Source organism: Lytechinus pictus, chromosome 17 (assembly GCF_037042905.1).
Source record: "Lytechinus pictus isolate F3 Inbred chromosome 17, Lp3.0, whole genome shotgun sequence".
NCBI lineage: Eukaryota > Metazoa > Echinodermata > Echinoidea > Temnopleuroida > Toxopneustidae > Lytechinus > Lytechinus pictus.
The window spans coordinates 31,476,185-31,492,464 of record NC_087261.1 but is presented as its reverse complement, the minus strand read 5'-3'; the positions used below and the strand labels follow the sequence as shown (position 1 = coordinate 31,492,464).

The 16,280-nt window shown below is 36.7% G+C and overlaps 1 protein-coding gene across 3 annotated transcripts in view; it reads right to left on the bottom strand.

Annotated features, from left to right (window-relative positions):
• Positions 1 to 16,280, bottom strand: part of LOC129280841 (transmembrane protein 214-A-like) — a 36,591-nt gene that overhangs the window by 17,283 nt on the left and 3,028 nt on the right. For all 3 annotated transcript variants that reach the window (XR_010296353.1, XR_010296354.1, XM_064112564.1), the window contains exons 2-6: positions 7,702 to 7,970; positions 6,023 to 6,107; positions 3,781 to 3,912; positions 1,368 to 1,450; positions 421 to 526 (exon numbers count right to left, since the gene is read on the bottom strand). Coding sequence is in view for 1 of the 3 variants with exons in the window: in XM_064112564.1 (XP_063968634.1) it covers positions 421 to 526; positions 1,368 to 1,450; positions 3,781 to 3,912; positions 6,023 to 6,107; positions 7,702 to 7,970 (675 nt within the window). In the remaining 2 variants the exon portion in view is untranslated. The remainder of the gene's footprint in view (positions 1 to 420; positions 527 to 1,367; positions 1,451 to 3,780; positions 3,913 to 6,022; positions 6,108 to 7,701; positions 7,971 to 16,280) is intronic.

The following is a 16,280-nucleotide window of genomic DNA, read 5'->3' as shown; positions in this document are numbered from 1 at the left end:
AATCAGAACTACCTAACGGTTCGGCAGTATGGACTCGGTGTCTTAACCACATTTTAACAGACATTTAAGACAAAATTTTCAATGAAATCTTTTAAATATACTTTCCAAAGTTCAGTGTAGTCATACGATACAGTAGTAAAATTGAAATTCATGGTTCCTGAAAAGCTCCTTCCTTGTCAATACGACTATAATTCTGAATCATAGTGATGCTATAGTTTCTCATTGGCAGTTAAACTAAATCAAAATTCTAGCCTTTTTTACTTTATGGCTAAAACAAGATTTTTTAAACTCTCATATTTATAACTATTATATCTCTTTACAAAATATTGAACAAATTAATCAAGAGATATTTGAAAGCATACCATCTTAAAGACATAGCCTCAATCTGGCTTTTCTAATGTTATGATACAATAAGCTTACCTTGCAATCCAATGACTGGATCATGATGACCAGCTTGAATACATCCCCATAGGATGGTCAAACAAGTAGCCCGGTCACTCTGTCTTCGTTTCAATACCTCCAGATACTTGAAACAAATAAGTAAAATGTACACAGCTGGTAAATGGTCATAATAAAGTTTGCTCGAGTTTTTGTGCAGGTTGGTTACTTATTCCATTTGAACTGAGGTTATGAAATGAAATTTGCCTTTTGAGCAGTTATCCATCTTTCAAAAGTGAACTTGAGACATATTTTTTTCAGATTGCCTATTGTCTAATTCATTATGTTCATCTTCCTAGTTAAAAACATTAACAAAAAAAATCAGCCTTTGATCAATAATATCAATATGTTACATTTATATAGCACTTTTAACAAGTGTTTCTAAACGCTTTGTAACAAATAGATATTGATGCTTTGCATGTTCCTTGATTGAATGCATTACTGCTAATGGCATCATGACCATGCATCACCATCATCACCACCATGCATCATCATCATCATCATCATCATCATCATCATAATCATCATCACCATAATCATCACCATGTCATCAACACCATCACCATCACCATCATCATCATCATCATCATCATCACCATCACCATCATCACCATCACCATCATCATTATCATCATCATCACCATCATCATCATCATTAACATCATCATCATAATCATCATCATCAACATCATCATCATAATCATCATCACCATCACCATGTCATCAACACCATCATCACCATGTCATCATCTCCATCATCATCATCATCATCATCAACATCATCATAATCATCATCACCATCATCATCACCATGTCATCAACACCATCATCATCATCATCATCATCATCATCATCATCATCATGCCATCAACATCATGGTCATCATCATCAACTTCACCACCACCATCACTACTATACCATCAACTTACATCAGAGATACGATTAGTAACAAAATGAGGATATTCCACTGCAAGGAGCTGGAGAAAGATCCGATATCCATTCACTGCATTTCCTATAGAAATCAATAAGGTGGATAATATCAGAAATAACAACAACAACTCATCCAATTTCACTGTTAAAGTAATGCTTCTTCAGAGTATAATATCTAATTGATTATTTTTTTAATTTCTTCACAGGTCTAATATGGTACCAATTGCTGACATAATACTCCCTTTCCAATAGACACAGTATTCAAAATTACTTGAAACATGTTTTTTCTACGAAGTAATTGACTATCAGGTGATGTAATAGTGATGTGATAGTGAACTGATTTTCATCAGCGAGATGAAATCGACAGTCAACATCTCAAGGGGGCTGAGAGATGGGTCTGCCTTCTACATCTGGCGCTGTTATGTTTCATTACTATCTGTCACCAATCCCCAAAATCTCCTCAGATTACAAAGGGAGGCAATTTTCACAAAACTGATTGTAAGTTATAAATGACATTACACATGACTGCATGGTGACCATTGAATGTGCTAATAATGATACATTATGTAGCTTAATAGCACATAAGAATATATTCCAGTCATGTGTAAACTGCTCTATAAATAACATCCATGGGGATGTTTCACTAATATTTTAGTATGACTAAAACTCCACTTAAATTCCCATATGCGTAAGGTACACATCAACACAATTGTCTAATCATTCCCAGAGGCAAGCAATACTGCATATTTAGTGATCAATGAGTATAGGCATGTGTGTGTGTTGTTGTTAAATCATGTCTCTTAAAGGAAAATGAAACCTTTGGATCAAGATAGCTAGTGTGAAAACACAAAAATCAAAGAAACAGATCAACAAAAGTTTGAAAAAAATCTGACAAATAATGAGAAAGTTATGACCATTTGAATATTGCGATCACTATAATGCTATGGAGATCCTCCAATTGGCAATGTGACGAAGATGTGTGATGTCACTTGTTAACAATTTTCCCAGTACTTTTGTATTTATAATATATTTCACGCAAACTGCCTCTTTTATCACATCTATCAGTAGATCAGGTATTCTTTCTATAGGAGGGCATGTACGTGTAATACAATTTTTTTTAAGAAAACATTATGGATAAAGAGTTTGTATCACCATGAGGAAGAGCAAAAAGAGACATTTTGGGGGTATTTTATAGTCCATTAAAGGGAAAGTTGTTCACATGTGACATCACACATCTTTGTCACATTGCCAACAGGAGGATCTCTGTAGCATTAGTGATTGCAATATTCAAATGCTTATAACTTTCTCATTATTTGTCAAATTTTTCTCAAATTTTCTTTGTTCTTATTCTTTGATTTTTCTCTTTCAAAACAAGTCCACATGTTCCAAATGTTTCATTCCCCTAACTATTTGTGAAGTCCCAATGACTGAAAAGAACTATACCTTTAGGAAGACCATTCTCTATCTCTCTGATGCAATGTTGAAATTACTTACCTTTAGGAAGATCATTCTCTATCTCTCTGATGCAATGTTGAATGCACTTACCTTTAGGAAGATCATTCTCTATCTCTCTGATGCAATGTTGAAAGCACTTACCTTTAGGAAGATCATTCTCTATCTCTCTGATGCAATGTTGAAAGCACTTACCTTTAGGAAGATCATTCTCTATCTCTCTGATGCAATGTTGAAATTACTTACCTTTAGGAAGATCATTCTCTATCTCTCTGATGCAATGTTGAATGCACTTACCTTTAGGAAGATCATTCTCTATCTCTCTGATGCAATGTTGAATGCACTTACCTTTAGGAAGATCATTCTCTATCTCTCTGATGCAATGTTGAAAGCACTTACCTTTAGGAAGATCATTCTCTATCTCTCTGATGCAATGTTGAAATTACTTACCTTTAGGAAGATCATTCTCTATCTCTCTGATGCAATGTTGAAATTACTTACCTTTAGGAAGATCATTCTCTATCTCTCTGATGCAATGTTGAAAGCACTTACCTTTAGGAAGATCATTTTCTATCTCTCTGATGCAATGTTGAAAGCACTTACCTTTAGGAAGATCATTCTCTATCTCTCTGATGCAATGTTGAATGCACTTACCTTTAGGAAGATCATTCTCTATCTCTCTGATGCAATGTTGAAAGCACTTACCTTTAGGAAGATCATTCTCTATCTCTCTGATGCAATGTTGAAATTACTTACCTTTAGGAAGATCATTCTCTATCTCTCTGATGCAATGTTGAAATTACTTACCTTTAGGAAGATCATTTTCTATCTCTCTGATGCAATGTTGAAAGCACTTACCTTTAGGAAGATCATTTTCTATCTCTCTGATGCAATGTTGAAAGCACTTACCTTTAGGAAGATCATTCTCTATCTCTCTGATGCAATGTTGAAAGCACTTACCTTTAGGAAGATCATTCTCTATCTCTCTGATGCAATGTTGAAAGAACATACTAAGCATTCTATCAGGGTATGTATCCATCAATGTCTTCAGAAGATTCCTCACTGAACTACTCATCTTACAAAGAGGATAATCTAAGAGTAGACAAACACATGACCATCATTTTATTTTAATCAGCATTTTCCCTATGAAAAAGGGTTACTACCTCACACATCACCATAATGCCATTCCCTCCCCTCCTTCCATTTCTATTTTGTCTCAAGTATCCTCTTTATTCAGACTAACCTTACTGCTTTCCTACTTCACTGTGTTGGTCTTCCCTTTACATTTTTGTTATCTATTCTAGATCCCATGCCCTTTTCAAAGGTCCATCACCTTCCCTTCTCAACTCATGGCCCATTAAAGGAAACCAAAACCCAAGAAGAGAAACAATCTTAATGGAAAGAGTAAAATGAGAGGAACAATTTAAAAAAAAAATCATCAAAATCGGTTATGAAATAAGCAAGTTATTGGCGTTTACATAGTCTTGTTGTACATTCTATGGGGATCCTCAAATTGGCAAACATGCTCCAACATGGCTGATTTGGTGGACAACTCTCCATTTGTTTTGTACACCAATTTTCAGATTTTCCTCATTATCTTACAAATTGCAACTTGCCTCCTTCTGAGCACAATATATGTCATGGGAAAATTTAATTCACACCACGTATGTCAAGGTCAGGAGGAGATAATGTGAAATATGTAAAATAAAGGGGAAAATCTGAAAATTTGTGTACAAAACAAATGGAGAGTTGCCCACAAAATCAGCTATTTTGAAGCACGTTTGCCAATTTGAGGATCATCCCCATAGAAAGTACAAGACTTTTTAAACGTCCATAACTTGCTTATTTCATAACCGATTTTGATGAAATTGTTTAAAAATTGTTCCTCTCATTTTACTTTTTCCATTAACCCTAAATCTCCTGGGGTATTTTGATTCTTGTCATTCCCGGGGTCTCGGCCGCGATCACAACGAAATAATGCATGGTGGTAGAGAATGACGTAATCTACGCAGTTGCATTGGTAAATTTCACTGAATTCATATATTTTTATTTTATATGAATTAATTACGCTAATTTATTCATGAAATCAAACTTTTTGCTCTGATTCACTAAATAAAGCTCCTAGAATGCTATTTTTTGGTCAAGATATTCTTTATAGCATTCCTAACAATTGTGAAATGAAAAAAATTCTGGTACCAAGACCGATCTCTTATGTATTTTATTGTTTTTTTAATATCTTATGTATTTCTTTGTTTTTTCTACTTTTTGTCTTTTATTGCTTTTTCGATGGAAATCGTTCCAGACTTAATTCTGATCATAAACAAGGCAAAATTAATTAAGTTTAATCAGTAAAATTAGAAATAATGATACATTTATGAATTTTGGCTAAATACACAATTTGCATTGGATTTGTACATGAAATCACGTTTTTGAGCAATTCTGGGTCTGACATGCACTTACATAATGTTGCGTAATGTCGTGACCGCGTACCCGGGCGTCACAAATTTGGTCTCAAAATTTGCACGAGACTTGAAAGTAAAAAGTCAGTGAGCAGGGAGGCCAAAAATTTTACGCAGCAGATATATCGCGAAAATTGTTGAGGGGGGCCATTATGCCCCCCCCCCCCCCCCGGAGAATTAGGGTTAAGATTGTTTCTCTTTTGGGGTTTTGGTTTCCTTTAATCAAACAAAATGTTGTCACACCTGTTAATCCATATATGTACGTAATTGTGTGAAATTCAAGAACAAACTACCTAGTGGTAATATAAATCACAGTGAACATATCCTTCATTACAAAATAATCTTTAACATAATCATTAATACAAGATTTTCTCTATCTCTGTTGCTAACAGCACTTTTAAATTTATAAATCCCATCATAAATATAGAAAAATAGATGTGAGATTGAAAGAAAACAGACCAAAACTTAGAAGTCAATATTTGAGAAACTAACTTTAATTGAACCCTTGAATAAAAACTTATGTTTTATTGAAAGATGAAAGCTTTGTGTGCATGGGCTTTTCTTTTTTGTGTATTTATTTATTTTATTTATTCATTTACTTATTTTCAGCTCATGGGCTGGATGGATGGCCCTGGACTATTCGAGAAGTATAAGTTGGAGCTGTTGAAATGGCTGTAGATTGACTTTGAATAAATCAAAAATACCAAACACTAAAGGGGAACAACTCTGAATGATTGGCTTACCAGATGGCTTGTCAGGGAAGGTTGGATCCAATTCCTTTGTCAATAATTTCCTGTTCAGCAAAAGAGCCAAGTCTCCCAACCAAAGCTAAAAAAATGAAATAAATTTATAGGCATCAATTGATCAATCATCAGTGTAGGAGGTTAAAGGGATTGGTGTAAGAGAGAATGATACTAATACTGCTTTACTGTACACAACGGTAAATAGCACCCAACGGATCGTATAGCATTTGTGAATAGTATGGTGTTCGCAGTAGCAGCCGACATATACTTTGCTTACTACGCAACGCCATCCATCCAATTTATGAAGAAATCATAGTAAGCATAGCAGTGCAAGCCTCCCGGTGCCCTAAAGTATTCCATCAAAACAAGGCTACAATTCACTATCACCTCATACCAATTTCCAAATACCAATTACCAAATTGCTGCAAGCCTTCTGGTTGAAGTCATGTCCGAATCTCCATATCAACTTCAAACTGCAGCCAATGATGGCATCATCATGATATTGAACAGAGTTCCCAGCTTTTCAAGAAAGCAAAATTCCCTCATTTTTCCCTGATGAAGTTTAAAAATTCCCTGATAATTATTTAAACCTACATGTATTCCCAGTTTTGCATGTTTTCTAAGTTGTTGCAGTGAATCACACATATTTTGAGTATAACAAGTGGAATGCCTCTGGAGGTCTCACCTGCATCATGCGATTCAATATAGCAGCAGTGCTGATTTTGAAAACTACTATAACTCGCACAAGATGTTCAGTGATACTTGCCAACAAATACCCCCAATTTGGCCAAAGTTCATTGACCCTAAATGACTTTTGACCTTGATCACGTGACCTGAAACTTGCACAGGATGTTCAGTAATACATGATTACTATTATGTCCAAGTTTCATGAATCAGATCCATAAACATTAAAGTAATGATGGTAATTCAACAGATACCCCCAATTCGGCCAAAGTTCATTGACCCTAAATGACCTTTGACCTTGGTCATGTGACGTGAAACTCATGCAGGATGTTCAGTGATACTTGATTAACCTTATGTCCAAGTTTTATGAACCAGGTCCAATGGTCCATATATTTTCTAAGTTATGATGACATTTCAAAAACTTAACCTTAGGTTAAGATTTTGATGTTGATTCCCCCAACATGGTCTAAGTTCATTGACCCTAAATGACCTTTGACCTTGGTCATGTGACATGAAACTCAGGCAGGATGTTCAGTAATACTTGATTAACCTTATGGCCACATTCTAAGTTTCTAAGACAAAAACTGTACTGCAGTCAAAGAGGCTACACTAAAGAAAACATAACCAGTCATTCAATGGATGTTGTTTTGATATGCAACAAAATATATAAGAGACTAACTGACTACCACGCTTTTGACTTTTGGGCCGATCAAAATTTCCTGATTCCCTGACTTTTTCCTAACTGGAAAAAAGTAAAATAATTTCCAGATTTCCCTGATGGGCTGGCAACCCTGTGGAACTAAAATTCCTATAAATCTTTTCACAAGGGGTTAAAAGAAAATACTGGAAATTTAGTTTAAGTATAAATTTGATTGCCAAGATTTTATCAGCTGGAAAATTATAAAGTGCTTTTATAGTTTCTTTGAAAATCAGAACACAACACATCATGCAGTGTGGAATGGGCCAGAGATATGCAGTGTCCAATAGATACATACAGCTGGTGAATCCGGAACCCTCTCCTTCACATCATCAAGTTGACCTTTAACCTCAGAGACATGAAGGGCATCCAGTGCTTCATCAAGGGTATTAAATCTTTCTGGTTTCTTCTTTCCATCACTGCTTCCTTTCTTCTTCTTCTGCTGTTGGATTGGCTGGTTTGGTTTTTTGCTGCTATGGCTTGCATCCCCGTTGGCCTTCTTTGAGCCCTTTGCTGAACCGTTTGTAAATGCCTCACTAAACATGGTGGCACTCTCCTGAAGTGGGGCTTCAAACAAATGATACAAGCAAAATTGTAAGAGTTCGATGTATAGTATCCCAGCTGATATATTTACATTATATCAAATTTAATGTAAATAGGTATAATATAATGTAAATATAATATAAATAGGTGCGAAATGGGTACCCGGTAGAATATAAAAGTCATTGTAGCTTGTCCTGGGGCCCATTTCATAAAGGTACAGCGTCAGCGTCAAATTTTCACTTGCAGCGTCAAATTTAATATGATAGCAACTCTTTATGAAATGGGCCCCAGTACTGTACTGTGTGCGCCTCATCGGGGACTGACAGGAATACACCCCAGGGAGTGGAGGATGTGCGCACATTGTGTGCGGGAATGACTGATTGAATCCAATGACCGGGGTAATAATATATCTGTAAAGCGGTTAGACACGCTGTTCCGATGTATTAAGCGCTATATAAAAAGCAGATTGTAATAATATAAGCCACATGTATATGGGTTTTAAAACGAAGTTTGACATGTCTGTTGTCCTGATTAATCAAACTGACAGAAATTTGGTGAAAAAAAAACAGTCTTGGGATTAGGGCTGTTAACGATAACGTCAAGTTTATTGCTAGTCTTGTTGATAATCGCTTGTTTTTTGCCACTTAGCGATATCGATAACCTTTCTTTTGTTGTCGATAATACCTGCTTTTATGTAGGGACACAGTGATTTTCCATAATAATTTGAAGCTAAATCAAACAAATCTACTAATTTCATCATGGATTCCTAATTCTATCTTCAAAGATGGAATTCCGAAGGGAAATCCATCTTTGTTTACAAGTGTCTCTTATATGTATATGGGAGGGGATGCAAGGCTTCATGAAGAAGAAGTATATGTCAAAATATTTTAAAATGTCACGACGAAGTCCTCAAGGCTCAAGGTTAGCATAGGTTAACTTAGTCTTGAGGACTCCATGATGTTTTTTTTAATAAATATTTTGACATATATTTCTTCATCATGGAGTCTTGAACCCCCGTCCATATATGTATAAGAGACACATGTAAACAAAGATGGATTTCCATAGGAAATCCATAGTTAGAGGGTGAAATCGATTTGTAAATCTGGGTGAATATTATTTATCTATGAACATTCAGGCGCCTAATGCGTATAAAGGGATAAAAATTATTTCACTATAAATGTTAACAAGTGGAACGCCTCTGGCAGTCTCGCCTGCATTACGCGATTTAATATAGCAGCAGTGCTAACTTTGAAAACTACTATAAAATAATCATTCACAAAAACTCCATTCATATAATGACATAATACCACGTTCATTGACCATAAATGACATTTGAACGGTGACTTAAGACTTGTCAACTACATCCATGTCCACATTTCGATCACTCTATCTATAAACTTTCAAAGTTATGATGGCAATTCAACAATTACCCCAACATGGCCTAAGTTTATTGACCTTAACTGACCTTTGACCTTGGTTTTGTGACCTGAAACTCACAGGGGATGTTCAGTGATACTTGATTACTCTTATATCCCAAGTTTTATGAACTAGATCCATAAACTTTCAGAGTTAGGATGGTAATTTAACAAATACCCCCAACACGGCCAAAGTTCATTGACCTTTAATGACCTTTGACCATGGTCATGTGACCTGAAACTCGTACAGGATGTTCAGTGATACTTGATTACTCTTATGTCCAAGTTTTATGAACTAAATCCGTAAACTTTCAGAGTTAGGATGGTAATTTAACAAATACCCCCAACACGGCCAAAGTTCATTGACCTTAAATGACCATTGACCATGGTCATGTGACCTGAAACTCGAGCAGGATGTTCACTAATACTTGATTAACCTTATGCCTAAGTTACATGAACTAGGTCCATATACTTTCTAAGTTATGATGTCATTTCAAAAACTTAACCTTCGGTTAAGATTTTGAAAATAATTCTCCCAACATGGTCAAAGTTCATTGACCCTAAATGACCTTTGACCTTGGTCATGTGACCTGAAACTCAGGCAGGATGTTTAGTAATACTTGATTAACCTTATGTCCAAGTTTCATGAACTAGGTCCATATACTTTCTAAGTTATGATGTCATTTCAAAAACTTAACCTTAGGTTAAGATTTGATGTTGACGCCGCCGCCGCCGCCGTCGCCGTCGGAAAAGCGGCGCCTATAGTCTCGCTCTGCTATGCAGGCGAGACAAAAATGAGACGTTACTTACCAGACTGATCTCCCGTAGATCCCTTGATCCGTTTGTCAACAAAGCAAAGACAATAGGCCTGACTCCTGAAACGCTTCGTTATGACGTACATCCGTTTAGCGATGCCGTTTTGAAGAACAATTTATAGATAAAAATTATTTCACATATACTTAAATTTAAAACGTGATTACAAATAATTAGTACATACTACTAATTATCTATAATCACGTATTGAATTTAAAGGACAAGTCCACCCCACCTTAAAGTTGATTTTAATGAAAAGAGAAAAAATCGAACAAGCACAACACTGAAAATTTCATTAAAATATGAAAGTTATGACCTTTGAAAGTTTCGCTTAATTTCACAAAACAGTTATATGCACATCCTGGTAGGTATGCAAATGAGGGGACTGATGACACCACTCACTATTTCTTTAGTATTTTATTATATGAAATATTCTAATTTTCTCCCCATTGTCCTGTGAAACAAAGTTTTATTCCTCCCTGAACATGTGGCATTACCACTGTTATAACATTTTATGGTTCAGTCAAATTGGTCCTTGATGTCAAATAGGTAAAAATTGAAATATTGTATAATTCAAACAATAAAAAACAAAAGAAATAGTGAGTGATGAACATCATCGACTCTCTCATTTGCATGCCACTGAGTTGTGCATACACAGCGCGTCCCCCAAAAAATGTCCCTCTGACATAGGGCTGAATTAATTCTATAATGTGGTAGTATTCTCAAATAAATGTTCATGAGTGGAAAGCTCATCTCCTGATCTAACTTCTATGAAAATTTCATTGGTCACGCTTCAGCGGTTTTAAATACACACTCTGTTACAGATGTTGTTTGAAGGTTTGCATGGTGGTATGTACAATCGCTGATGTGGTTTACGGTACACCATGTGAAGTGTTATAGAATCGGTGGATAGAAGAAGAGAAGAAATGGATAGGCGAGAAAGTGGAGATTTGAGAGTAGAGTATTCTTTCTTGAAAGTAGTCCTGAAAAGGACTGTAAACCAGGAAAGATTGATGAGTTGAGAACAGCTTGAGTAGTAGAGCTAGTGAGGAGATGCTGGCTTGAGTCGGCGAGTAGAGATGATGAGTAGTAGAGAGACTCGACGTTTCGGGCAGGTTGACTGTCCGTCTTCAGCACTCCTGAAGACGGACAGTCAACCTGCCCGAAACGTCGAGTCTCTCTACTACTCATCATCTCTACTCGCCGACTCAAGCCAGCATCTCCTCACTAGCTCTACTACTCAAGCTGTTCTCAACTCATCAATCTTTCCTGGTTTACAGTACTTTTCAGGACTACTTTCAAGAAAGAATACTCTACTCTCAAATCTCCACTTTCTCGCCTATCCATTTCTTCTCTTCTTCTATCCACCGTTTCTATAACACTTCACATGGTGTACCGTAAACCACATCAGCGACACTCTGTTACGTAAGAGTGGTGCATTTTAGCCCATACCAAGTTTGCAGCATTGATGCATTTCTGCATTGTGTATGGCATATCAACTCCAATTTTTACATCAAGGATCTGAGCAGGGACATTTCCCTTATCATATCCAGGCTCATCAAATCATAAACTTTGGCATGTTTAGAAGAATAAGAAACATAAAAATTAAGATTGTTTGATGATTGATAAGGGGGATCAGTGCAACATCTTGGAAAGAAAATGTGAATGATGGATGAGTAAAATAAGCTGAAAAATAAAGGGTAATCCACAAGTTAATCACCCTTTGCGAAAAGGAACTTTTCCAGATAAATATTTGACTTTTTTTAAGTTACATTGGATTAACTTAACCACAGTAACTTATTAACTAAAAAAATAATGAAAACAAAAATGCAGTATTAGGCATGAATTAGGCATGGAACAGACATGACCTGTTGTCCTAATCATTGTGCATCTCCTGTTATCAAATGTGAAATGAACTGTCAAATATTGTTTTTGCCCTTCTGAACATGCTCAAGGTTGTGATTTGACGAGCCTGGTTAGATCATGGAGATTTCCCTGGTCAGATCAGGGAATTCCTTGGTCAGAACTTTCAAAGGGGGTTGATATGCTAGAAAGTGCAGAACACACAGCAGTGCTGCATACATGCAAACTTGGAATGAGCTGAAAAGCACCACTGTTAAATAATAGACTGTGTATTCAAAACCACTGAAGCGAGATCAATGAAATGTTTATAGAAGTTAGAACATGATATGAGCTTCCTAAATCCATACATTTCATTGAGAATAATTTTTATTTTTTGAAGTAATTTAGCCGCATATCAGAGGGACATTTTTTGGGGACGCGCTGTACATGTAACTGTTTTGTGAAAAACAAGCAAAATTTTAAAATGTCATAACTTTCTTATTTTACATCCAATTTTGATCAAATTTTCAGCATTATGCTTACCGGGTATTTGATTTTTCTCTATTTATTCAAATCAACATTTTTCTGGGGTAGACTTGACCTTTAAGTATTTGTGAAACCATAATTTCTATCTATAAACTGTTCTTCAAAACGGCATCGCTTACTATCAGACTAGCGATGCCGTTTTGAATAACAATTTATAGATAAACATTATCATTTCACAAATACTAAAATTTCCTGGATACGTGATTATAAATAATTAGTAGTATATACTGATTAATTATAATCATGTATTAAATTTCAGTATTTGTGAAATAAGAATTTATATAGGCCTATATAAATTGTACTTCAAAGCGGCATCGCTAGTCGGATGTACGTCAACAAAGCAGTTCAAGAGTCAGGCCTATATTGTCTTTGCTTTGTTGACAAACGGATCGAGGGATCTACAGGAGATCAGTCTGGTAGGAAACATCTCATATTTACCATTTATAGTGCAATAATTTTATTCCTCTATACACATTACTTAGGCGCCTGAACTTCATAGATAAATAAAATTCGACCCTTAGGCCTTACCCTACAAACCGATTTCACCCAGTCTAACTACGCTACGTATTTCCTAACCCAGGGAGCCCAGGGGCTTACCGTGTATTTGACCATACTCACGGGACTAGCGTGATTTATGTTCTAAATATTTCTCCAAATGAATTGTGAAAATAGAAATTATGCACTTACCACGATTATATGGATGAAGGTCTAACGAGTGGCAGTTTCCTGACATCTGGGCACAAACTGGCACCTCGAAAAAATGAAAAGTTCTCTCCTTCTACCCCAGTCTCGATTGGCCATTTTGTTACGATTCATAACAAAAATGGCTGATCGAGACGGGGGTAGGAGAGAACTTTTCGTTTTTTGAGGTTCCAGTCTGTGCCCAGATGTCAGATAACTGCCACTCGTTAGACCTTCATCCATATAATCGTGGTAAGTGCATAATTTCTGTTTTCACAATTCATTTGGAGAAATATTTAGACCATAAATCACGCTAGTCCCCCGAGTATGGTCAAATACACGGTAAGCCCCTGGGCTCCCGCCTGCACAGCGGGCGGGAGCTAGTCTTGAGGACTCCATGATGATGTCTTTAAAAACAAATTTGACATATACTTCTTCATCATGGAGTCTTGAATCCCTTCCCATACATGCATAAGAGAAACTTGTAAAATTTATTACGTGATTATAAATAATTAGTATAATATTTCTAATTATTCATAATCACGTAATACTAATAAATTTTATTATTTGTAAAATAAGAATTTTTACCTATAAACTGTTCTTCAAAATGGCATCGCTAACCGGATGTACGTCATACGTAAGCGGTTCAAGGGACGAACCTATTGTATTTGCGTTGTGTACATTTGGATCGAGGGATCTACACATCGGAGCTGGTAAGAAACCTTTATCTTTACATATTTTGATTCAATATTTTTTTTAACCTTCTTATGCATTAGGCGTAGGAAGGTGTAGAGAATAATAAAATCACAATAATTTTCGTGATTTTTAATAAAAAAGATGGAAATCCATCTGTGTTTACAAGTTTCTCTTATGCATGTATGGCCCGGGGGGGCCACTTACATTGACGAGTGGATACCATGCGCGACCAAAAAAACATGAAAAAAAGGATGTCTTTTTCATGATAGGGCACATTACGTACGTAACGTGATAAGGGTGTCAAAAACACAAAAATAATGAAAAAAGGGTATCTATTTCGCTAGTAAAATTACGTGTTTAGGGTCAAATTCGCGGGGATGATCAAACAAAATTAAAATAATTTATAAAGGATATCCTTTTTGCCCCAACACTTCGTGTTTAGAGTCCGATTTGCGCGAGGTGTAGAAGGTGGGGTCGTACTAAACCAAATAAGGTAAAGCCGACGACCGAAGGACCCGTAACAATAAAACATTCCTGTACTTGTTTAGGGGTTCATTTCAGGGAACATTTGCCAAGAGTATCGTTTTGTTACCAATACTTGTTAAGGGTAGGGTTTCACACGCCAATACTTGTTAAGGTCCAATAAGGGGCGCATTTTCAGAATATGGAAATTACGTGTTTAGGGTGCTTTTCGAGACCCCATGGTCGCGCATGGTATCCACTCATGAATGGAAGTGGCCCCCCCCCCCCCCCCCGGGATGTATGGGAAGGGATTCAAGACTCCATGATGAAGATGTCAAATTTAATTTAAAAGACATCAATTTTTCATCATGGAGTCCTCAAGACTAGGCGGGGGCTCCCTGCCCCTGGGTTACGTATTTCCTAGGGAAATCCATCTTTGTGTACATGTGTCTCTTATACATATATGGCCGGGGGTTCAAGACTCTATGATCAAGAAATATATGTCAAAATGTTTTTAAAAAAACATCATCATGGAGTCCTCAAGACTAACTCACAAGGGAACACATTCTGAATCTAAGTAGCCAGGAGGCTTCTAGAGAGTAAAAATCATTTACTAACGTAAGGTAAGCTTGTAACCGATTTTGCAATCGGCAACCGATTCCATTCGATTTCACCACAATCGGCGATCACTTGCCGATCTTCGATCATGCCCCTTGAAGGAAAAAATCGAAAATAAAAAATCGGCGTAGATCTAGTTACAGTGCGTGATCGTTCAGAGCATAAAATTCAAGATTGTTTTTTAAGGTGCTAGCTATTTAGAGGTCGCATTATTCAGGGAGAAAGACGCAGTATTATTTATGGCGATGTTTTAGAGGATAGATATCTTCTCTTCCAACTCATGGTGGTAGCGGATGCCGCCGTGAAAATTTTAAAGGTCGTATTACTGACGGAGATCACTGCGCTAATCTCTCACATCGTTTATGATGATATACATCTTCTCTTCAACCTCGTGGTGATAGCGGACCCCGCCGTGAACTTTTAAAGGTCGTATTATCGACGGACATCTCTGCGCTACTCTCTTACATCGTTTATGATGATAGACATATTCTCTTCAATCTCGTGGTGATAGCGGACGCCGCCGTGAATTTTGAAAGGTCGTATTACCGACGGAGCTCACTGCGCTACTCTCTTACCCCCTTTATGATGATGGACATCTTCTCTTCAACCTCGTAGTGATAGCGGACCCCGCCATGAACTTTTAAAGATCGTACTGTTGACGGAGCTCATTGCGTTACTCTTTTACATCGTTTATGATGATATACATTTTATTTTCAACCACGTGGTGATAGCGGATGCCGCCGTGAACTTTTAAAGATCGTGCTAATGACGACGCTCATTGCGTTACTCTCTTACATCTTTTATGATGGTATAAATCTTCTCTTCAACCTCGTGGTGATAGTGGACCCCGCCATGAACTTTTAAAGATCGTACTGTTGACGGAGCTCATTGCGTTACTCTTTTACCCCCTTTATGATGATGGACATCTTCTCTTCAACCTCGTGGTGATAGCGGACCCCGCCTTGAACTTTTAAAGATCGTACTATTGACGGAGCTCATTGCGTTACTCTTTTACATCGTTTATGATGATATACATTTTATTTTCAACCTCGTGGTGATAGCGGATGCCGCCGTGAAAATTTTAAAGGTCGTATTACTGACGGAGATCACTGCGCTAATCTCTCACATCATTTATGATGATATACATCTTCTCTTCAACCTCGTGGTGATAGCGGACCCCGCCGTGAACTTTTAAAGGTCGTATTATCGACGGACATCTCTGCGCTACTCTCTTACATCGTTTATGATGATAGACATATTC